The sequence below is a fragment of the Manis pentadactyla genome, chromosome 2 (genome assembly GCF_030020395.1).
Source record: "Manis pentadactyla isolate mManPen7 chromosome 2, mManPen7.hap1, whole genome shotgun sequence".
NCBI classification, from domain to species: domain Eukaryota; kingdom Metazoa; phylum Chordata; class Mammalia; order Pholidota; family Manidae; genus Manis; species Manis pentadactyla.
The window spans coordinates 28952692-28978348 of record NC_080020.1 but is presented as its reverse complement, the minus strand read 5'-3'; the positions used below and the strand labels follow the sequence as shown (position 1 = coordinate 28978348).

The 25657-nt window shown below is 43.7% G+C and overlaps 1 protein-coding gene across 7 annotated transcripts in view; it reads right to left on the bottom strand.

The window, feature by feature from the left end:
• The window catches only part of GRIA1 (glutamate ionotropic receptor AMPA type subunit 1), a 287460-nt gene that overhangs the window by 131587 nt on the left and 130216 nt on the right, over positions 1–25657 (bottom strand). For 5 of the 7 annotated variants that reach the window (XM_057491002.1, XM_057491016.1, XM_057491005.1 and 2 more), the window contains exons 3-5: positions 9181–9420; positions 6172–6356; positions 1677–1730 (exon numbers count right to left, since the gene is read on the bottom strand). In XM_057491002.1, the coding sequence (XP_057346985.1) occupies positions 1677–1730; positions 6172–6356; positions 9181–9420 (479 nt within the window). Of the gene's footprint in view, positions 1–1676; positions 1731–6171; positions 6357–9180; positions 9421–25657 lie in introns of those variants that run through there. The other 2 variants (XM_057491012.1, XM_057491010.1) reach the window with 2 other exon arrangements.

The window sequence follows — 25657 nt, the reverse complement described above, 5'->3', positions numbered from 1 at the left end:
GAATGTTATTTGGTAATAAAAAGGAATGAAGTATTGACACATGCTACAATCTGGATGAACTTTGAAAACAATCAGCTAAGTGAAAGAAGCCAGATACAAAAGGCACGTATTATTTGCAATGTCCAGATTAAGACATAAAGTAAGTAAATTGCTAGGTGTCTAGGGCTGGGGGACTTTGGAGGGAATGGGCAGTGCTTGCTAAAGGGTATGGGGTTTCTTTTTTGGGGGGTGATGAAAAAGCTTTAAGTTTAGATTGTGATGATGGTCTCAAAATTTTGTGAAAATAGTGAAAGCAATTGAATTATACACTTTAAATGGATATACTGAATGTTATGTGAATTACATTTTAACTCTTAAAAAAATGGGACTAATGGCAAAGTAAAATTACATGTGGCTTTGGAAGAAAATTGCTGGAAGAATCAAACTCATTATAAAAAATGTAGGTGGGCAAACACGACCCAGGAAAAATAGAATTGCCAGAAATGATGGCACAGGTTACTAGGTGAAATTCAATATGAACAAAAAATTGTTTGATGAATCATGTCTTCATAAAGTGGAAAATAATTGCACCCAATAAAAAGAACTGCAATATATTGAAATCAAAAGTTTTTATATATTTTAAAAAGACAGGTTTATTTATCTACCCTACATAGAAAAATGAATAAGAACTGAGCTGACGTAATGTTGTTCATGTTGGAAAATTGTGTCTGGTTAAAGATTTGTCAATATTAGTATAATTATGTTTAAATATTTGTATTTATAAATGGTAAAACTCATTGGTGTCTTTATCAGTTCATCTATTCATGGACACTTAGGTTATTTCCATATCTTGACTATTGCAAATAATTCAAGGTAAACAAAACGTGGCACATGTATACAATGAAATATTATTCAGCCATAAAAAGAAAAGAAATCCTGCCATTTGCAACAACATGGATGGAGCTAGAGGGTATTAGACTCAGTGAAATAAGTCAGGCAGAGAAAGAGAAATATCATATGATTTCGCTTATTTGTGGAATCTAAAATCAAAGTAAAACAGAAGGAACAAGACAGCAGCAGTACACTCATACACACTGAGAAGGGACTAGTGGTTGCCATGGGGATAAAGGGGCAGAAAAGCTTGATATAATTTGGTCACAGGGATAGTACTACAGCATGGAGAATATAGCCAGTGATTCTGTAACATCTTTTTAGGCTGACAGATAGTAACCGCACTAGAGGGGGTGAGGATTTAATAACATGGGTATCTGTTGAACCACTGTGTTGTATATTTGAAACCAGTGTAAGACTGTATATGAATGGTACTTGAATTAAAAAAAAAATAACAAAAACCTCATTGGTGTAAAATAGAGGGCCAAAAGGAATGCGGTCAAAACATCTTGTATCCATTCACAGATGTGGGGGCAGAGCCTCCTAAGGTTGGAGTTGTGCTGACTGATGACTCCCTGCCCACCAGCACTCTCTTCCAAGGAAGGCCAGAAGTTCACCAAGAATGTGCTGTGGTCTGACAAGCAGGGATGCGGAGGGGAAGACGTACGCAGCATTGCCAGGACTTAGTATTGCTGGTATTGCATCTCTGAAACGCCCCTTCCACCAACCAGGGACCGTGGACACAAGCTAGGGCCCCAAACATGGAAAGACTCACAGGCTGAGAGCCTGCAGTGTACTCTACTCACCAGATTTGCAAGGATGTAGTGGTAGCCAATGCCATTCTTCTCTAGCTTTATAATCTACAAGACACAATGGGAGGGGATCCATCAAGCACACTAGTGATTAAAGCTACAATAGCATAATACTAGCAACTAATGTTAACTGGGTGCTTACTGTGTGCTCTGCTCTGTCTGAGGTACTCAGGCTACAATATCACAACTGAACAATGACGGTAGCATTGCTGGTATCCTCATTTTACAGATGAGGGATTGAGGCATAGAGAGGTTAAATAAGCTTCCTTAAGGTTACCCAGCTATAAAGTGGCAGATGCAAGATATGAAAATAAGTTTTGTCTGTTTTCAGGGGTAGAGTGGTGTGACCTTAACCCCAAGGATCCATCTGAAATGCTCATTTCACTTCTTCCATAAAGCTTTCCCCATATGTGGAGATTGTTCCCTGGTGTGAATCTCATGCTGTGCTGAATCCCCTGTCACTGTTATGCTGATATCTGCTGCTTGGATGGACAGATGGGTAGGTTCTTAACCTTCAACTCTCTGCATGAGTCTGTTCACATCCAGTCCCAACACACCACCTAACAAGGAACAGCTAAGCCCACAGGACTTCGTTTAGGGCTTGCTCAGCCTGCAAGGTAAACTGATCTACTTGGTTCTTTTTTTATTTAATCATCAAATTGGGGTTAGTATACTCTGCTCAGTGCCTCACCCTCTGCACTGTTACAAAGAGGCATAAAACATAAGAGAAGCACTTGGGTTTCTTTTCTAACTGAATAAATTTTCAAGGTTATTAAAATCCACATTCAGACATCTACTTAATTGGATGTATGTGCATAGCAGCTCACATATTTTTTTATGTAGGGAATAATTAAATGCAAGCACACACAATGAATGCTCTGAAGCAGTGGTTAGATTGTGAAATTCCAGACCACAGAGCTCAAATAGTAGTTATACTAATAATTCTTCATTAGTTTTTCATCTTTTTGTCCATTGGTTCTCTGCCTTTCAGCAGGAGGATACCTTGATCAAAAAACCTATGCAGCTTCTAATAAACACAGAACAGCAAATAAAAGATATTTCAAAACCTACCACATTCAGCAAATGGATAAGAATAGTCTCTGCAAGATGAAATTACAGGTTGGCAAATAGGAAATAGCTGATAACTGATGACATTTAACCAATAAAAATTAGCAATGGCATTTGGTTCAACCTCACATCAACCTTCCTGCCTTTCCACCCACCTACCTACCCACTGGCCTGCCTCCCCTCCTCTCCTTCCTTCCTTTCACAAACATTTAGTAGGCGCTTATGCAGCACTACGCCGGGAATACAGTGAAAAGTGGAGTAGGGTACTTGCCCTCCTGGGGGTCACAGTTGATTGGGAGGAAATACTGAACAGATAAAGAGAGAAACTCACACAGGGTTACAAACTGAGACAGTGATACAATCTCACTTGGGGCCCATTGCCTCACTGACCTCATTCCTTCAAAGCTCATTTCCATTGGATTGCCTTCATTCACAATCTTTATGTCTGGAAGCCCTTTTCCCATTCTCTCTTATTATGCATAACCTGTATGGCTGAACTCTAATCCCTTCTATGATTAATTAATCCAATCAACAAATATTTACTGAACATGGACTGCATGCCAGGAACTATACTGTGTGCTGGGGACAAGCTGTGAACAAGTCAGGCAAGGTCCTCAAGCCCTCCCTGGGCTGAGTTGGCATTTTAGTAGGGAACCGGATGGTAAATATACAAACAGATAAATGAACAAGATTTCAGCAGGTGAGATGCACCACGAAGACAATAAACAGGGTGATGTGATGGGTGGCCTGGTCCTGTCTTTCTCATCTCTAACTCATTCCTAACTTAATGACTGTGTTATATAATTTGGTGTCTTACATATTGATAAAGCACTATATTCTTATAATCCTGTTCCCTGCTCATAAACCTTCATTGACTCTTCGCAGTTTACACAATAAACCCCAAACTTCTCAGAATGATTTCTACGATCATGTGTTCATCTTCCTGTCATTGCCACCCAGTAGACACTCAGCATCCTCCCATTTGACCTGCTAAGCCATTCTGTGACCTTCAGCCCTCCTATGGCCCCTCAGCTCCCATACATGTCCTTCCCTCCAGCTTAAAAGGCTCTTATCCAGCCAGTGGGTTGATATCCAGACCCATCTCACATTTGGGATCTTTCTCAGAGCATTCATTGATTCCCTATTCTTTCCACTCATTCAGAAAATATTTATTGAATATCTAGGTGCCAGACACTGTTCAAGGCACTTTAGAAACAACAGGGAAGAAAACAAAACAAAAATCCCTGCCCCCATGAAGCTTATATTCTATTCGTCGGGGTTGGAGACAGAGACAGCAAATAATTCCCCACTTGGAATTTGGAATCACTGTGTCGCTCCTTAGGTTAGGCATGGCATTTGTATTAGACTCTAAAGATCCCAATTACTGAGTGTTAGGTAGCCTAGGATGCTGCCAGATGTCAGACTGCATGTCAGGTGATATAAATCCTAGACTCATCATCAATGTCACTGACTAGTTGTCTGAACCCAAGGCAAATCATTCAACCAAGTGACCATCAGTCATCCCACTTGCAAAACATGAATGCAAATGGCAAATCAAGGGATCTGTAAGACCCTTTCAGCTCTTTGGTCTTACTTTTCAGAATAGAAGAATCCAGCAATTTATAAAGTTAGTGTACTACAACCTAAAGTGCCGTACAAATGAGTCACTTCCTTCCAAAGTACGTTTGTCCTTTGACAGAGAGGTAGCTATAGACAACAGAGGCTACCTGTTGCATTTTTAAGAAGCTGCATTTTTAAGAAGGCTGGGCCTGTAACTAGACCAGGATGAGTTTGATTTCCTGCTTTTCTTAATGTGCTAGCTGTGATAGTCTGGGCAAGTATAATCCCTTCTTTCTTCATTCATAAAATAGGGGGACTGACGGAAACAATTGTATAGAGTTGATGTGAGGATGAAATGGCCTTAGGCATGGAAAGGGCTTGGCATAGTGTCTGTTATATGGTAGGAGAGCACTCATGAAATAGTAGCAATAGCTATCATCTCTCCTATAGAACAATACAGGAAAGTCATCAGTCTACTCAGAATACTTAATTATGACTCAGCAGTTTTCTGCCCCCACCTCCCACCCCACCCCCATCTCATCTAATCTTTTGTCAGCTTTGTAGAATAGGGGCCATCATTCCTATTTGACTGATGAGGACCAGTGTACCCCAAGAGGGAAGTGACTCAAGAAACCAGTAGGTTGGTGCTGTTACTGGCAAAAATAGGCAAATGCTTTCATATGTCCCTTTCTGCAGGGCAGGCTCTGGTCTGAGCGCTTTCATGTAGAGACTCTTTGATCTCTCGCAGGAGCTCTCTAAAGCAAGCTATTATTATTACTATGCCCATTTTATAGATCAGGAACCTGAGATGTAGAAAGATTTAAATACCTAGTCCAAGGTTACAGAGCTAGTAAATACTAGAGGTGGGCTTTGCATCCTGCTCAGGCTCCATAGTCTCTGCTCTTAACCATTACCCTATACTGTCTCACTGAACTCGACTTCATCCCCCTTGCCTCCAGCCCAGAGAGCTCCCACCTCATTGGAAACAATTTTTGCTGGTTTCTCTTGCTGAGAGGGGAAGCCAGATCCCAGATCCACACTTCGCAAAGTAGCACACATCCTTAATGCCTTAAAGAATCCCTGATTTTCCAAATCTCTCCTGTTCTGTTGCTGAGGCCGTGAAATGATTGCTGAACTGGTGCTGAGATTCCCTGTGGGAGTCCCAGGGGTCTTGAGGGCCATTAACAAGCTTTGTCATGTTGTCAAGTACCTAAAACTACCATCTTTAATTGTATAGCACTATTCAAAAATGATTGCAAAATCTACTTTCTTGCTAGCTCAGCTGAATACACAAATGTAATTTAAAAAGACAAGTGATTTACACAAAGGCTGCTACTTCTGTGGGCACATGCTTTAGTTCTGAGAACTGGAGGCACTGTGGCTTAGAGACCGCTGGCAAAAAATCGTAGAACGTGTGGTTAACTGATTTCTCAGACACATGGGTGTGATCAGGGAAGCAGTGGAAAGGGAGGTGTCTGCTGCTTCCTTGGACTCTTAGAATAGGTCAGTGACCCCAAAGGATGAGATGCCAAATGCCGGGTCAGTGAGTGACAGAACCCAGAGCTGATCCCAGGGATCTGGCTCTACAGAATGTGTTCCTAGTCTAAAAATGCTTCACTGACTCGAAAATGCAATGTAATTTGCTCTTTAATAACAAAGGCAAACACTGGAGGTTAAGTGTGTAGTCAACTGATCTGGCACCCATTGGAAGCCCCATGTCATGGCTCCCCGTGAATGAGAGAAGGAAGGCATGGGCTCTCATTTAGCCGAGTTCTCTCCTGTAACACCCAAGGCAAAGGTCATGCAGCTCCCTCTTGAATCACCTCCCGTAGCCACACTAAGCCTTTGCTGCATTCACTACCTGGCCCAAGATAGCATTGAGGCGTTCTGATTCGCAGTCCACCACCACTAGCCGCTCCTTTTTCTTCTCCAGGTCCTGAAAGAGCATCCGGTAGCCCTCCTCTGTGGTTGTCAAAATGTTGACTGCTGTCACCTGCCAGTTCTTCTCAGCAGCTGTGTCCAGGACTTTCTGCAGGACGGACAAACCTGGAGGTCGGGTGAGTAGGACAGAGAAGTGGCAGTCAGGAGACACAGGTACCACCCACCTCACGGGGCATCCATCCCTCTTGTCCCCCCACAAACCCTCTCCTCCACCAGGTTCAGCTCCAGCTTCCCCTGACTGTGCAAGTCTGAGCTCACTAAGGGCAGGCACTGAGTCTCTTTGTGTTTGCAGAACACAGAGGCAGTAGAGTTAGTGAGTAAAAATATAATCTGAGGTTTGAAACATGATTCTACGATATGCTGGCTAAATGACCTTGTGTAGGCTGACTAGTTTCTCTAAACTTTAGTTTTCTTCAGTGGTAAAATGTGGTGGTAATAATGCTGACGGATTAAATGAGAATGCCTGATACATGGCAAGGGCTTTATAAATATTCATTATTATTATTATTGGACATATAAGTTACTGCTTATTAAATGAGCTAACCTGACATCTAATTAGCTACCTAATAACTGTCAATTACATTTGTGAATCTTCAATATATCTCAATACCAAACAGTCTGCCAATCAGTGTGTACTGAGTGAAACTACTCTGTTCTGATTTGTAGCTGAGTGACAGGGGAGCCCATTACTCACTGCTGCTTTGTTGCATCTTTGAGACATAGATGGTGTATTAGTTTCCTACTGCTGTTGTAAGAAATTAGCATAAACTTAGTGGCTTAAAACTATACACATTTATCATCTTATAGTGCTGGAGGTCAGATGTTGGAATGAACCTCCTTGGGCTGAGATCAAGGCATCAACAGAGCTATGTTGCTTTCTGAAGGTTCTAGGGGAGAAAAATTTCTTGCCTTTCCATCTTCTAGAGGATATCCACTTTCCCTGGTTTTTGACCCCTTCCATCTTCAAAACCAGCAATGACTGGTTTTTCAGATCTTTCTCATACCACACGGACACTGATTCGTCTGCTTCCAACTTCCACATTTAAGGACCCCTGTGATTACATTAGGCCCAAACAGATAATCCAAGATAATCTTTCTATTTTACGGTCAGTTGATTAGCAATGCATATTCCATCTGTAACCTTACTCCCTTTTGCCATTTAAGGTATAACATATTCATAGGTTCCAGAAATTAGAACATGGGCATGTTTGGGGGGACAGTGGAGGCTATTATTCTGCCTATTTCAGATGCCTATCACTCCTGCACTATTAATCATTTGTACACATGTCATTTCCTTGTCCCTGTAACCATTATGGTACCTGTCCTCAGGAATCATCTACAGATGATTTAATCCTGCTATGCTGCCTTTGTTTCTTTTTCAGTACAACTGGTTTGATGTGCTTAAGCCTCACATTTACTGAAAATTTACTATGTGTCTGGCACTATTCTACTATCTTTCCTGTCTTCTACTCACTTAATCCTTTGAGGTACATACCATTGTTATCCCTGTTTCACAAATGCGGAAATTGAGGCTCAGAGAGATCTAGTCATTGGCCCAAGGTCACGCAGTTAGCAAATGGCAGAAATATGAGTTCAGAGTTCTTAGGTAGATAGCGCCCTTTTAAGAGTGGCCAGAGATGGTCCTCTGCAACCCAAGGTACGTTTTTCTGGGTTTGCCACTTCCGCACCTCAAGCTTCATTATAATGAAAAACTGCCCTGAAATAGCTCTTGGGCAAATGATCCTCACAATGGTTACTGTTTAAGAAGGGAGCTCATCAAAATACCGAGAGGGAAGGGAAAATCAAAGGAAAGAGAGTGCTCCTGGTTTCTCCTGCCAGCTCCACCTAACTGAATGATGCCTGCCTAACTCTTCCTGGAGAGCCACTTCACACGTCACTCTCCTACTCAGAAGTCTTTCAGGCTTCCTACCGCAAACTCCTATACAACCTCCTTTTGCTCAGGGCAAAAGTCCTTTGCCTCAGTTTCCAGCCTTTGCAGGATCCATTTATTTACACCAATAACGGTAAAATTCTTAGAGGACTATATACTATCCAAGGGGAATGTAGGAAAGTGTAATACACTTGCGACAAGAGTTAGAGAAAAGAGTTCCCAGTTAAAGATCAGGGAACATAGAAAGTGGTGCTTGAGAAGGCTGAAAAAGTGAAGACTAACCTGCACATGCAGATTTGAGAAGGGGAGAACATTCCAGAAAACAGGAACAGCATGAGTGAAGATGCAGAGGAGAAAAAATTATAGGAAATATTTGAAAGTGGACTGTAAAATTAAACACTTAGGCAGAGGCAGACTTAAGAAGGCCTGGGAGGGCTGATGCTGGTGATGTTAGCAGTTATCATACAGAGGGGACTTTGAGCACCTAGGATACTCTAGGCACTGACCAGCACTTGCTAGTCATTATTGCATTCAATCCTCAAGTCAACTTTATGAGGTAGAGATTAGTTTTATCTTCATTATAGAGGTGAGGAAAGGAAGGTATAGATAATTTAATTTCCATTGCATAAGTGGTCAAACTGAGGCAAAGAGAGCTTGCCCATAGTCAAAGTCAAACAGCTTGAGAGGAGAGAGAGAGAATTCAGATCCAGGACTCTGACTCCAGACAACCATACGCTCCTAACAACCATACTGTGAGGCATGATCCATTCAACTGAGGTCCTAGGGCTTTGAGTCTAGACTCAGGAGCCATGAAAGCTTGGTGAGCTGTAGAGCAACATGGCACTTTAAGAGGATAACTCTCTCAAAGGATGTGTTTCCACACTGTAAGTGAAAGATTAGCCACCAAAAAATCAGTCTATAGAAGTAAAGCATTTCTGGATGATTCCCTCATGCTTTTCAAGGAGGCATCATTCTCCTTCCTGTTGGTAATTTTCTCTCCATCCCTCAATAGTCTCCCTCCCCTAACCCTTGGCTTACCCCGGTCAGCGTCATAGATGTAGACAAATTTCTGCCACTTGTAATGGTCGATAATGCTGATGAGGGCATCCTGCAGCTCAGGACGCAACTGAAGGACAAATTGATTGGAGGAGTCAACAGGAAAGCTTGGTGTGATGAAGCAGACATGGAGGGCCCCACAGAAGGAAGTTAGCATGTTGACAGTCCTCCGTTCATAAAACCCAAAGATGGCATAGACTCCTTTGGAGAACTGGGAGCAGACTGGAAGAGGAGAGGAGAAGGATTAATAGGCAGAAGATGCTGCAAACAAGCTGTCAGATGGTTCCAAAGTTAATCCCTCCACCAGTCCAACCACCCAACCCATCATCCATCCATCCATCCATCTGTCGCTAGCCATATACCCATCCAGCCAAACTACCCATTCATCCTTTCAACTGACCAGTGTACGTAACTCTCCATCCATGTTACCCATCTGTGCATACCCACTTACCCATTCACATGTCAAAACCACCCATCCAGCTGTCTAATGTTTATTAGCTGCTAATTCCATGTCAAATGTTGTCATGATTATTAATTATGAATGTATACAAAGCATTTTCACATGTTCTCTCACTTTATAATGACATTAGATATAGAAGACAGGAAAGGGATGACTGGGTCATCTTTTAAGGGGAAAAAACCAAGGCTCAGAAAGTCAATAAACATGTCCAAGGTAGCATAGCTGGGACATAGCTGAGTTAGGCAGATGTCTTGACTCCAGTCCAGCCATCTTTCCATGATACTGCCCATCACCTCAGGGAAAAGCAAACATGGTGCTACAGTGGAGGTCTGCCTGCTTGCTGCTAACACATATTTAAGAAAGCAAGTGTTGATTTTCCCAGCCTACCCTTAGCTTTTGGTGTACATTTCTCTGCTGGTGTTCATTTTGTGTTTGTACATCCCGCCAGCTGATTTTTCAGGTGCCCCAGAGTATCAGCCATAGTAATAGCTTAGCTGTGTGAACATCCCTGCAGGAGCCATTCTGTAAGATCCCAGAGCAGTTACCAATCCTGGTTTGTGGTTGGTTACCCTGCTCGTTAGAATATAATACTAGAAAGACCAAGGTCACGGAGCTAGTAAACTTCTTTTTAATTTGTGATACAGGATGAGGGTCCACAGTCTTTGCATCAACCAGGTGAACAATCCCAACACCTAAAATTCCCCTCCTAATATGGATGGGAGGCAGGTGAGTCATCCTCATCACAGTAGCAGTATTTTAGAGGGCTTTGCAGTCCTTTCATGTATAGGAGGGTATTTAGTTATCATAACTCTTTAACTTTGATATTATCATTTTTTATTTAAGATGAAAAAGAAAATTCTCTAAGATCCTTTGCTCTCTCTTTCACATCACCGGCTTCCATGATCCCACATTGCCTCTGTATATGGCTTCTCAAATTATGCTGCATGAACATTACCCAACTGTGTTCGATGAAACATTAGTCCCACAAAATGCTCCTTAAAAAAAAAGGCTTCTTTGGTCAAGTAAATTTGGGAAATGGTACATCCCCTGTCCTCGTCTTGGAGGGTCATATTGCATACTAGCTACATTAAAAAATTATGAGGAATCCTGGTCAACTGTAACCCAGATTTTGCAAAGTTATACGCCCCTAGGATCTTTTGTTGGTGAATACTTTTAACATGTTATTGAAGATCCTCTGGGCCATGCTGTCCTAAAGAATGCAATTAACCACTGGTACCCAGTTGCCTATATTAATGTCAGTTCTCAGTGTGTCCCTAGAGATAATGGGCTGAAAGATCATCTAATAAAGATCGCAAGTGAACTGTGCAAGCCATTGTCCAACTCCTACTGAAAACCAGCATGCCACCTACAGAAACCTGGCAGTGTTCATGAATGATGCTTGCATACCTGTAGTTAACGGGCACTCACTGCCTCTCAAAGTGTTTGGTCTGATGACTGACCTCTCTTTGAGACCAAAACCTCATGGGATGCCTGCTCATAACCCATCCCACAGCTCTCATGGTATCTGAAGGTGGCCCTCATGGACTCTAGCTTTATTGCATTTGATTTTCAGCAGTGAAATCTATTCTCCACATAGAAGACAGAGGGATCTTTTTAATTGAAACAAAAGAAAACATTGTTTCCCTTCCTTGTGCAAACCTCTCAAAGGTTTTGAGGTTTCCCAGTGCATACAGGAAACATCCCCAAACATCTGACCATAACTCAGTTTCAGTTACCTTCCCTTTAGACTCCTCCTACTTTAGACGACTTTCTTTTTTTTAATTGAAGTATAGTTGACCTAATATAATAATAGTTTCAGGTGTACAGCATGGTGATTTGACATTTCTCTACATTACAAAATGCTCACCATGGAAAGTATAGTTATCATCTGTCACCACAACAAGTTATTACAATATTTTTGACTATATTCCCCATGCTGTACCTTTCATCCCCACAAATGATGTATCTGATCAGTGTTAATATTCAAATATATAAAGAACTCATACAACTCAACACCAAAAAAAACAAATAAGCCAATTAAAAAATGAGCAGAGGAACTGAATAGACATTTTTCCAAAGAAGACATACAGATGGCCAACAGACACATGAAAAGATGCTCCACATCACTAATCATCAGGGAAATGCAAATCAAAATCACAGTGAGATATCACCTCATATGAGTCAGAGTAGCTAAAATCAATAAGACAAGAAATAACAAGTGTTAGCAAGGATTGGAGAAACAGGAACCCTCCTGCACTGTTGGTGGGAATGTAAACAATGCAGCCACTGGAGAAAACAGTATGGAGATACCTCAAAAGAATAAAAATAGAAATCCATATGACACAGTAATTCCACTTCTAGGTATTTACTCAAAGAAGATAAAATCACTAATTTAAAAAGACATACACAGCTCTGTGTTTATTGCTGCATTATTTAGAATAGCCAAGATATGGAAGCAATGAAAGTGTCCATCAGTAGATGAATGGATGAAGAAGGTGTGGTACATATACACAATGGAATATTACTTGGCCATGAAAAGGAATGAAATCTTGTCATTTGCAACAACATGGATGGACCTAGATGGTATTAGGCTAAGTGAAATAAGCCAGACAGAGAAAGACAAATACCATATAATTTCATTTACATGTGGACTCTAAAAATAAAATAAAACAACGAACAAACAAACAACAACCCAGAAACAGACTCATCAATATAGAGAACAAACTGGCGGTTGCCAGAGGGGAGGTAGGGTAAGGAGATGGGCAGAACAGGTGAAGAGGGTCAAGAGGTTCAAATTTCCAGATGCTTCACACCTCTCTTCTCCTTGTTCCCTGCTCTAGCCACACTGGCCTTTGTGCTGTTCCTCAGGGCCCCAGGCTCCTTCTGCCCTGGAGACTCTGAAGTAGCGGTTTCTATCTTCTGCCTGCAGCTTTCTTCCCTTATCTCTGCAAGAATTAGTCCCTTTCTGCGGTTGTATCTCAGCTCCAGTGTCACCTCCCTGAACAGGCCTTCTTCATCACCTCTTCTAAATATTGGCTTCACACTCCTCTCACCTCCCTATAGTCTCTATCACATCATTCTGTCTTATTTGTCATACTTTAATTCTTATTAATTGAAATCATTTTCTTTTTTTATTGGTTTATATCTGTGGCTGCTTTGGTCAATGCTAATTCCCTGAAACAGGGGTCTCATTTGTGCCCCAAAGTCAGCAGAGTGCCTGGGACATGGTAAGTGCTGAGTAAATATTTGTTGACTGAGTGAATGATGAATGCTTAATGAGAGGTCACATGACCTGCATAGGGGGTAAGGAGACACTAGTCCCAAACAGTGACTATAGGGTCACTCTGGACCTCCTGCTCCCCTGTTCTGGGTGGGGGTCCCTAAAGTAGCCATTTATCCTTCCTTGTCCGTCCTATTTTCTCTTCCACTGTAATGAGGACACTCTACCATTTGCAACAGACAATAGACACTTCTTTAAATGTCTATTGTAATTGCCAGAATCAAGATTTCCATAAATATGGATTTCTCCACCAGGAAGCATACACTGTATATTATTCTCCCCATGTTAAATATAGATTTGTCAAAAAGCACAATCCATTTTACTGGGTGCAGTGTATAGAGGAGCACGTGAACCCCATTAAAATATTATAATATGCTCTCTATGGTATTTTTAGGATCTCTTTTCCCCTTGCTGCAATAAAATATTATCCTGTGAGATATAAATCTTATGTTCCAGATCTATTCTATTCCTTCACATCACCTACTTGGTTTAATACCTTTAGTTAGGCCTCTGGGGCTATCATGGCTGGTGTTTCTTGCTAGAACTTTAGAAGGAGAGGAGGAAAGGATGAAATGGTGGGGGCGGCGCAGGGAATGGGATGAGGTAGACATGATTAAATTGTACAACAAGAGGCCAGGATTTTCCCACCTCAGATTATCTCCCTATTTTTCCCTTTTACAAATATCTCTTCCCTTCAAATGGTGCTTTATCCTCTGAGTCTGAGAAGGTACACTTACCCACTGTTGCTTAAAGGAGCGTGGTTTGGAGGGAGCCTAGCTGGGATTTACCTGAGTGGATGCTGACCCTAAGAGGTGCTTAGCATGTGACCTTCGAGCGCCTCTTCGTTTTGACTAAACTTGAGCAGTAACAGAGAGAGAGAGAGAGAGACAGAGAGAGAGAGAGAGAGAGACAGAGAGACAGAGAGACAGAGAGACAGAGAGAGAAAGGACAGAGACAGGCACTCGGTAGGCCCACCCCCTGTGGAGAATGCAGTAATTGATTAAATGTGAGAAATACAATTAGTAGTTAGGCCATCTCTCTGAATCTGTCATAATAAACATTCAGTTAGAAGAGGTAACATAGCCTTGTAGAAAAAGTACTAGGCTAGATGCCAGAAGACAGGGAGGATCTTCTTTTCAGTCTCACCACAACACAGAACCTATGTGACCTTGAGCAAATCCTATACACTTTGTGGACCTCGGTTTCCCGCCTGTAAATTGATGGTTTGAGCTCTACACATGTAACATCTCTTTAGGCTCCAGCATTGTAGATTCTAGTCTAATTAAATTAAAAATGTTTAGTGATTGGCAATACTTCAGTTATTTGCTTGTCAAACTTTTAGCAACCTCCTGTGCGCTTGTTCAATCCCCAAAGGCAGGTAAAGCTCTGAGTTCTTGGATTTGATTGTAGCAAAATCCTAGCACTTCATCTAGATGCATTAGGAGTCTGGAGTTTTATTTAAGATACAATTTTAAACCTGCTCATCTACTCTCTACTAGACAACTAACTCACACAGCAGGTTAAGGGGGCGGGAGGTGGAGACCGCATTGTCAGCTCCAGAAAGCAGGAGGAAGGAAATGGGGGCCCTGAAGGGCAGCATCGGGCCCCGCCGGGCCCTGGATCTCAGCCTCTGTGATGTGCCACCCTGTCCCTTCCCTGACGGTGTTGGAAAGAAACAGTCTTGGAACGTGGCTCAGCTTCAGTTTCTAGAAAATTCTCTCAGGAGCACATTGCCTTCCCTGATGCTAGATGAAGAGGCACTATTCCATTAGGGCCTATTGATATTAAAAACAAAACATAACTGGGTGCCATGCTCTGCATCCCTTTCTTGTCCCTGGGGGTCATGAAGAGCACATATACACACGTCTGTTCTTCTTTTGGTCCAGCCATCTGTTTGTCCAGCCATCCACCCACCACTTAACATCTAGCATCTACAGCTCACTAGGCAGTGAGGATGCCATGGCAAAAAGGCAAACTTTGATCTCAAGGACTGTCACCTTGACAGTGAGAGAGACCAACAACCAGCCAGGCATTAGCACCTGAGGATTAGTGCTGCGGCAGGAATGCACTCAGGGCCCAGGCAGGGACACTGGGCCCCAGCCTTTGGGGACCTCAAAGGCCTCCAAAAGGACGTGTCAGCTTTGACACTGACAGGTAAGCAGAATCAGCCAGGAGAGGGGGTATGGTGTATGGCATAGCTGCATGTGCATGAAGACTGTTCTAGGTCAAAGGAACAGTGGCAGCAAAGGCCTGGTGGGGAGAGGAGTCCATGCCGTTGGGGAGCCTGGCCAGGGTGGCAGAGCCTGAGGTCCCTTCCTCCAAGGGATCAGCAGCAGAATGTGTCCAATGATCACGGAAAGTAAAAACAGGGCCAGGAACTCCTTCCTGGGGAGGCAGGAGGGCAGGGACCGACTCGGGCAGGAAAACCCACATGGGCTGTCCGACTCCATCTTCGGTTTCCCCAGCCCTCTGGTAATCACTCCTGGGTAACTCACCGTCCACTTAGTATCAGTACATCTCCCAGGCCTGGGCGCTCACTCTGACAGCTCTCCCAGCAAGGGAACTCCCGGTATTAGCAACTCCTTTTATTGTCACTTTATTTAAGGCCTCAAACAATGACATTTCTCCTTGGTTCCTGGCTTCAGTCCCTGGAAATGTGGCAGGCTTATTATGAGTAGTGGATAATGAGGTGACAGGATGGCTTTATTTGGGGGAGAGAGATAGGAATTCTGGGTTTGGGGGTATGGAGGGACTTTTAGACACTCATTTCTCTCCCCAGACAATTATATCCTGTTGGTGGGAATGCCATTCTCGATCTAAACTTGTGATGTCACATGTGCTTTGTTCCTGTCACTCAGAGGACAGTAAAGTGGCCCTCCTTCCCCTCATACTCTCATACCCAGGAGTATCTGGGATCTAATACTGACATGCCATGAATTACCATAATCAATGTAAATTGACCCCATATTCTCCAAACAACACCACGATTATTTAGGATTCTGAGACATGCCCGGTGCTACCCTGTCATTTAATAGATAAAACCTTATTCATTTGCTGAATTCAACAAATATTTATTGAGCACCAGAAGCTAATATTACCAGAAAATTGGGAGGCAGTGATGACACAGACAGACGTGTTTTCTGCTTTCAAAAGCTTACACAAAAATTCAGTAAGGTTTACATCAAGGGGAAGAAAGGATATTTTGAGAGAGTAATGAGGGATTTTATAATTTTGAGAGGTTATAAGTGGTCCATAGGATAAGTGCCATAGGTACTACTATAGCCAGTGTTTGCTGAGCACTTAATATGGGCCAGGCTCAGTGCTAAGCCCCTGTGTCAATTTCCAGATAGAGGAACCAGTTTATCCAAAAGCAATGAAGCGAGGCAGGAGAGGACCTTAGAGAGGCTCCAGAGAGGCCAGAATGACTGGGCTAGAGGATGTGGCACCGAGTGGGAGGGGAGCAGGGACCAGCTTGCCCAGGGCCTTGCTGGGTCACGTGTCAGGGCTGCATTTCACTTTGGCTTTGGAGTCATCTCAGCCTCCGGGGCCTCTCTTCACCCTGGGCCTGGAGCCTTGTGGGGACACGGTAGCAGGGGGAGATGCTGGAGAGAAGCATATTATTCATAATAATTTGCCAGTTATCATGAAGCACAAGTATTAATGACTGAAAGCCAATGAGATGCGACACGTGAGGCTAGGCTTTAGGTAAAGGCTGGCTCACTGCTCCTGGAATCAGACTCACCTTGCGAGCTGACGTCTGGAAGCAGGTGCAGGGGGAGAACAAACAGACCGACAGATTGTAGGTTCTGCTAAAACACTCATCAGGTGCCTGCCGTGGTTCTGGAGCTGTCAGTGCCAAGAAGCACATCTGAGACCACGAGCAGCCCCCTTCCTGTCTTTGGGCTGCATTTTCCCCATCTGGACAATGGAGTTGACACTAAATCAGTATTTCTCAAACCTTTTTCTTTTTGTTGGGACTCTTCTAATAAAACTTTTATACTCACTGGGGATATGTAGTTTTGGAGATAGGAATTTTCTTTCCCTTTCCTCAGTGTTTCTTCTATCTATCTACTTACTCATCCACCTAGGCAACAAATGTCTACTGAGCATATAGTATGTGTCAGGCAGCAAGGTGGTGCCAGGAGCCACAACACTGGATATGAAGAGAAGTCCACAACATCACAGAGCTCAGAGTCTAGAGAGGGGCAGAGGTGATGGACACATCAGTAAGATCATCTTGGATACTGTAAGTGCTGTGAGGGAAGGAACATGGGTTAATGTGAGAGGGACTGGCAGGGCTGTTTTGGATAAGATGGCCAGGGAGACCCTCTCTGCAGCACTAACATTGGAACTGAGGAATGAGCCGTAGGAAGGGGCTGGCCAGACAAAGGCACGAAGAAACAGTTTCAGGTGGAAGAACAGAAAACACCAAGGCTCTAAACAAGGCTCAGGAAAAGAGTGATGCGCCTGAGGAACAGAGAGAAGGCCAGTGTGGGTGTGGCGCTGGAGAAAAGAGGAGAGCAGCAGAGATGAGTGTGAAGAACAGCAGACCGAACAAACCCTCTGAGTAAACTTGATGCCCCTGAAAGGTTCATGGTGCTTCCTGTGTGGACTGGGTGTCTGTGGCACCCGGACATCACCTTGGTCTGAGAAGGTTGTCACCAGACCCTTCAGCTCTAACATCCTACAGTTCAAGCCAGTGGAGGAGGGACACAGTGGAGGGGAAGGTTGTTCTGACTCTGGAAAGCAGGGAAGGAACATCTGTAACTTCAGTGTAACAGGACTACAAACATGGGATGATCAGCAAGTTTCCTGGGTTCCGGTGTGGATGCTGCTTTTGCTCGGATGTTTGTGGGCTTACTTCAGGTCCTAGGCCTTCATTCATGCTCTTACTCCAGCCTGCATGGCCCACTTTCCCCCTGACTGTTTCCTCTCCACATCCATTCCCTTCTTTAAAGGTTTAGGGCAAATGCTATGTCCTCCATGATGCTCCTATGCTCCACCTTTCCTGGCTGTAGTCTGAAGGCCTCTATCCTTCCTTTAAATGCCCACAGATATTTGTGCTGCTTATCAATCTTTTATCTAGCATGCATGCTTTATTAGTTTGAGTTCTTTGTTTTCAAGAACAGAAATCAATGCAGGCTAACATAAGATAAAAATAAGTTTGCTGGAAAGGAAAGAAGATAGAAATTGCCAAAGTTTAGGAATCTGGGACTTAAGGGACAGTCTCTTCAAATGTCACCACTGCTCCAGTCATTTGTGCTGACTGTTCCATACAGCCCAGGACTGGCCTTGCTCAGTGCTTGGCTCACCCCTTGGTCCAGGGAAGGCAGAGCAACTGGTCAACTGGCTTCCAAAGAAGGTGGCCAAAGGACAATAAAGGTGCTATGAACAGAGAGGGGATGGATGGTGAGCATATCAAAGCAACAGATGTCTACTAAATTTCTGTTTGCTGATATCTTATAAGTCAAAGTCTAAGACCATGTTGGGAACTCCATAGATGTCACATACATCTAAACACCTAGATTAGGGAGGGAACTGTAACTAATTCAGTCATTGTCCACCATGGGTCGGACACTGTGGAGTAGAGTGGTGAATAAGACAGATGATACCTCTGCCCTCATAAAGCTTATGTTAATCAAGGGATTATATTATAATTCAGTATTTTTGGTACATGAGTGAATGAAAGAATGAATGAATAAATGACCATAGGTCATTTAATCTTTATTAATCAATTGATACTATTCTTGACAATTGACCTCATCTTGCCTCCAAGGCTTTTCTTGCATTGGTTGGACTCATTATTTTCCTTTTATATCATCAAGTGACTTTATATCTTTTCACTCACGATTGAGGTGTAAGCTCCCTTGAAGGCAGAGGCCCTCCAACTCTACCATTTTTCTTGGTATCTAAGTACTCTGTACAGGGTTGGGTGTGGAATAAACACAACAGCTTTGTGATGTTACTATTTTCATAGTCTTCTAAATTAGGTTGACCGTCTAGCAACCATGAGCTTGGGGGGATTATACAATACCTGTCACCCCCCACCAGGCCTGAGACCACTGAGCTTTGTCACTCCCTGTTATCTTAGGCCAACAGAGAATGAGAGCTATCCTCTTAGGCTGGCACCTGAAACCAAGCCCGCCTTAATGTAGTTCACCCACACCTAGTCTCCTTCGCTGATGCTCCCTAGGCAAGAAGGTTTACACCCCAATATATAATCCAACCTTTAGGATGCTGAGTGGGTTAAAAATGAGGGCACTTTTGCTCTGCACAGCAGACTGCTTAGCATCACTATGCACCAAGGTAGTATTATTGGAAGAGGCTCTTTCAGAGCTATTTCCTATAATGACACACATATATATGTGTGCTCTCCTCCTGGGCCTGTCACTTAACCCAAGAACAATCACAGGATCATAGATGTTAGTGCTAAAAAGGTCTTGAGGGCTGATTGGCCTAGTGAAAAGCCTCTGAACAGCTGTCTGGCCATCTCCACTTTAAAGCTATTTAATTTACATGTGCTTAGAATATGCAAAGCCTGGTGCCAAGGTTATCACTAGCCACAGACAGAGCCCCCTACCTCACCTGTTTTTGGTCTGTCGGAGACTTCCCCCTCCCAACCTATTTTGGGTGGCTGGCACTATTTGGGGTAAAATGCTATTCTTCTTCTAATTTATTATTATAGTTATGTCACCTATTGAGTGTTTGCTATGTGCCAAATTCTGTTCTAGGCATTTCACAGGCATTTTATCATTCACTCTGTACAGCAACCCAATATTTTTTTTCTGCTTCATGCATGAGGAAACTTAAGTTCAGGGAGATTAATTAATCTTCCAAAAGTCACTCATGTGGTAGTGACAAAGCTGGGATAAGTCCAGGCCTGTCACACTCTACGGCTATGCCTTGAACTAGCTACTCTGTCCCCTGAAAATCTATCAACACAAGCCAGAGCTTTCATCTCTGGATCATACTAGTAGCCAACACGGAGCACTTGCTGTGTGCCAGGTACTATGCTAAGTGCTTTCCACGAATTACTCATTTACTACTAATTTGATAGTAAGGAGGAAGGATGCAGTCACTATTCCCCATTTAGAGAGAGAAGAATGAAACCACTCAACTTTCCCAAGATCATATAGCAATTAAGGAGAAGATTCAGAATCTAAACCCAGGCATTCCAACTTCAAAAGCACTGCTCTGACCCTCTCTGACATGTGTCAGCGAACTTTTTCTGCCAAGGGCCAAATAGTAAATATCCTTGGCTCTGGGGGCCACATGGTCTCTCCTGCAACTAGTCAATGCTGCTTTTGCAAGCAGCCAAAAGGCAAGGTAAACGAATGAGTTTGAAATTTTATTTACAGCATAAAACCTTGTTTACAAAGACTGGGGGCTCTAGTTTGCCAGCTCCTTCTCTAAGCTCTTCTGCTATTGGATAACAAGTCGGATGAAATGCTGGCATTTTGGGAGAGGTGATGTTCACTCAAGGTATTTTATATACTTTTCAAATCTCTCACATGCATTTTCCCTTCTGAATACCCAGTAAGGTAGGTAGGGCAGGAATGAAGGCCCTGGAGTCCATGTACAAGTGAGGAACCAAGGATTGGTCAAGGCAGAGTTTTACCAGCATCTGCAGTTGGCAAACCCAAGGGTGCCCTAAGCCTGTGAAACTCATTCTCCAGCAAGGGTGTACCCACTAAAGAGGTGAGGATGATGGTGAAGGCTGAAATTAGGCCACAGAAGACAAGAGGCTCCAGATCTCAAAGCCATGCAACTACCTCGGGAACCAAACCCCCCTTGCCTGCTCTCTGAATTCACTCCTAACTCCTGCCCTTGGCTAATTTCTTGAGCTGAACACTAACTGCATGGAGGGGTGGATACAGAAGAAAAGCAGACTTAGCTTTCTTTTCTCCTCTTCTTATCCATGGTGTCAGCAAAGTATGTTGACAATACTGCATTTAAGACAAAGGCTCTACTCCTAGGTCTTGCCAAGATCACGTGCTTGCCTTGCCTTTCCAGCAAGAAGCAGAAGAGCAATCAGGAGTCCAGTGGGGGCTCCTTGAAATCTTGGGCTGTGTGTTGCGTGTGTCCCCAGGGCGTGCCTCTGCCCTTGGCTTCACGCTGGTTTCTCTCTTACTCTGCAGGGCAGTCCAGACTTTCTTGCCTTGGGGCTTTTGCACATGCTGTTCTCCCCTAAAAATGTCCTCCAACCCTTTTTAAGTGGTGGACTCCTTCAGGTCTCAGTTTCCATGCTCTCTCTTCAGAGAGGCTTTCTCTAAAGTGTACCTCCTGCCCTTTTATTCTCTACACAGTATCTGTTTATTTCCACCTTAGCTGAGCTCTGTCTTAATTATCCTGTTTGGATTTCATTTATTTGTGCAATTTCATTTACACAATAAGGCAGGGATGGCGACTATTTTGTCTAGTAATGTAGCCCTAGCACCTAGCACAGGGCAGGCTCATGGGGGGCACCAGAACACAGTTGCCAAATGAATGAGTGAATGAATGACTGACAAACAGCTGCTGGTTCTCTGTATGACTTTAGGCTAGTTATTTTCCCTCTTTGGAGTTCATTTCCTTATTTGTCAAAACGAGTGAGATTCACTTAGTGGTAAGTTTCTTCCTGCTCTAAAAGTACACATTTTCTTACCTCTCAGCTTTACAGACGGGAAAGTTGCGACATAAAAGTATGCTGTTCAGTCCAGGGCCTGGAACTCGGGTGTCCCGGACAGTTTCCGCTGTTCAGCAAAAGCCCAGCTGCTTCCTCTGCAGAAACCCTCACCCCCCTACACCCTGATATTTAGTTTCCTTTGTACCATAATTTGAATCACTTTTTTGGGGATGAAACAATTTGGGCTAAGAAGCAGTACAGGCTCCTTGAATTCTGAGGAGAGTGCTCTCACTCTCCAGGGCTGTTCTCTTTGTTACGTCCCCTCTAAAATTAAGAGTGCCAGGAGCAGGCTTGTGGGGGAAAGGCTGAGATTCAAACTAATCCTGGGGAAAGCAGTGAGCAAGGAAGGGAGTGGAAGGCACAGGCATAAATATAAGGTGGGACTGGTGAGGGCATGTGAGGAAAGCTCCAGTGGAAAGCTGACGTGCTAACTTTCCTGCTCTGGCATAATGCACCCAGGAGCTCTGTGGGGGTGAGCCTCTCTGGCACCCATTCACCTCTCCAGCCTCATTTCCTGACAGTCCACTGAACACCAGAAGCCCTGCCACTCTGTTGCGTGAGGCAAACCATTTCCTTCCAAGTCTCCATGCCTCTGCACACAGCCCTCAAAAATGCCCCTCCGTACCTGGAAAACTCTCCATCCTTCAAGATGCCCAGCAGATGGGTAGTCTTCCAACCTTTCCAGAAAAAAATTCCTTCCTCTTCTAAGTTTCTAATGTACTTTCTTAGTACTTATCTTGGTATTCTGTAATTTAACATTTTTCTGTCTGTCTTCTTTCTCAGACTGTGAGCTTCCTCAGGGCAGGGGCTGGCGCTGATTTGTCCTTTGGGTCTCACAGCCTAGCCCTGGTCTTGATATAGTAGATGTGCAATAACTGTTGCATAAGTTTTGGTTTGCTAACCTAGGAAGTGAGGGTACTAATACTTGCCTTACTAGCTGTGAAGGCCCCAGTCCTAAATTCACTAAAGCCCTCATTTTATTCAAATTGCAAAATCCAAATCTGAGGTGGACAGGACAGGATATTGTTATTCCTTTTATCCAGATGAGCGTTCTGTGATTAAGAGGTTTGCTCTGAATAGCACAGCCAATGTGTATCAAACTAGAAAGAGAAAGCTAAGTTACTTGACTTTTGGTAGGGTTTTTCTCTACCAGATCCCAAATGCCTCTCAAAAATTAGCTGTAAGTTTCGTCATGCTGATTGATTGACTAAAAAATCCTGGATATAAGTCCTTCCAAAGATGTCAGAAATACATCTGTTACTCCCACTCGCAGTCCCTGCTGCCCCTAGGCCGAGGGCTCCGTCACTGCTCGTCACGTGTGCCTGCTGGGCTTTCCCACTTTCTCCATCACTCTCTCTCTGCCTCCACCTTGCCCACCCTCACCCATGCTTCATAGAGCAGCCAAATGTTCTTTTGAAAATGGAGATCAGATCCTATCCTAACACATCCCTGACCCCTTGCAGGCTTCTCATCATGCTGGGAATAGAGTTTAAACTCCTCTGTGTGACCTGGAAGGTTCTGAATTGTCTGAGCCCTGTGGGGCCAATGACTCCATTCCTCGTTTCCCATCCTCCATCCCTGGTCACAGCTCCTCCCGCACCAAGGCCTCCCTTCTCCCAGTTCTGTGTGGTCCTTCCCGCCTCTGAAGGCCCAGCCTAAGCAGGCCGTCCTGTGCTCTCTGTCACCGCATTCAGCTTGCTCCCTTCACAGTGCTTCACTGCAGTCGTGATTACAGTAGGAGCCCTTTTATCTGATGTGACAGGGATTGCAATTAGACGATTTGAAAAAGATGGTTAAAAAGGAGAACCGCAAAAAAATGATTCATAGCAGGTATTTTCTTTTAGCTTAAAACACCTAAGTGCACATGCATTTCTCAAGCTTTTGATGTAGTGGAAATTTGATGATACAGAAGATAAATGTAAGAGGAGAATTTCTGTGCATTTTACCCCCAAGCTTTTATAGTTGTCTCGCCTACACCTAACATTACAGTGTTTTTAGTGATTCATCTTTGAAGCTTTCAAAAGTATTTAACTTAATTTCCAAAGAAATAAAACTTCTTTTTTGCACTCGTATTTCAGCAGGTTACCTATTTTTAAATGTTACATTGCCCAAATATAATAACACCACCGAAGTATAAATAGGCTTGGAAACAAACACAATTGATTGTACTACACCTACAACAAAGTTGATGTGAGCAGAAATGTCTGGGCTCATAAGAGAAGCTTCCTCTGTCCATGAGCTCTCAGCTCCCCAGGGTGTCAGCTGGGGTGTTCACAGAGAGAACGGAGAATGCAGGTCAATGCAAAGGGCTGGTTGAATGGACGATGGTTGTGAGAGACTTGACTGCCTCTAATCGATTGTTGGCTTGTTGATTCTCTGTCCCTCTTTTAGGCTGTACATTTGTGGGAAAGGCCTCCTGTTTTTCTCAGCAGTCTCCCCAGCACCTAGCACATTCCTTGGCATCGAGAGGCACCGTCATTGCCAGGTAGATGGATAAACAAGGGAGTGGGCTGTTTCCCTCCTTAAGTGAAGGCTTCGGTTGGCTCAGCTGGACTACATGCAAGTGTGGTCATTGCCAGATTGAAATTCTGTTACCACTAACCACATCACCAGTAACATTTCTATATTTCAAGTTTTGATTTTCTCCACTTTCCACATGCACTTTAGAGCACTGCATTATTGACCACCCTCACACCCACACACCAAACAGCCGCCACCACAGCCACAAGGACACCCACCCTCCTGGTGGTGGCCTGGGGTGGCTAGGAGCCTGTGTAAGATGACCTCCCACCTGGGGCCATTTGTCAGTTTAGGATTACCCTTTCCCCCCAGGGCCTCCTCCTAGGCAGTCATGGGCCATGATGCCAGAGCTGTGGGATCTCTGCTGGATCTGTTTCTTTGGGATGTTGTGCAAGCCTGGGGCAGCCAGGGCATGCGTAGGAGAGACCTCCATTCTGAAGAGATGAGGTGGAAAGCTTGGATCTGCCTTATTTGAGACATAGGGCAAAACTTCTGTCCTCTTCTGTTCCCCAGTCGTGTTGGGTTGGTCTTTTATGGTCCCCATAGTGCCGAGATCCAGAGGGACAAGAGTAGGCAGGGGCTTCGAGGAAGGAGCTCTCACGGGTTCTCCAGCACACAGAAGCCCACGCTGTGGTTTGGTGCAATAACCACATAATAATAAACATTAGGCTTTTTTCTCCTTTAACTTATTCCTTTGCATGTATGCCTCTTACATCTAAGGGATGATTAAGGGCTGCCTGAGCATGGGGATTTGGGTTACCAGCATGGTGACAGGGCAACAAATCACAATGATGATGAAGAAGAAGAAGATAGTTATTATTTCTAATATCACTGATAGTCGCTTGCATCTAGGGAGCCCTTTGATGTTAGGAACTAGACTACATATTTTATATTCATTAACTTTTTAAATCTCTGTAACAGCCCTACAGGATACCACAGTTATTATTATGATGATGATAATGATTTTGTAAAAGGACTGAAGCATAGTTAGGTGGAGGTCATAGAGCCAATAATGGCAGAGCTAGAATTCAAGTGTACATGTGTCTGATTCCACAACGTGAGTTCTTACTATTATGCTAAGTTTCTTTGCAACACATCTGATAGAACAATATTCACTAGGTCATCAACATATTAATTCAACATATTATATGTGATGGGGAAAACAAGAACCAAGGCCCTGCCTTTAAGAGGGACATTCCGATGTGGTGAGGGAGACAGGCTCATGAACTAGCAATACAAACTATGAATAGAGAAAATGAAATACATTCCATGGTAGTACAGCACGCTCTGTATACTCAGAGGAAAGGGCAACTCCTTCTCAAGAGGGAAAGCAGGGCAGACACTGCCATCATCTCCTAGCATGCTTTCCCTGGGTCCTGGGTGCAGCTCTGGAACCCATCCCAACCTGGACACAGCCACAGACCGCTGGAGCTACCGGAGAGAGCGGCAGTGCGCATGCCTGGGTCTCGGGGGTGGCAGAAGGACCGCCTGGAAGCCGCCTCGTTTTCATCAGCCTTTCTAGTGCCGGTCAGCA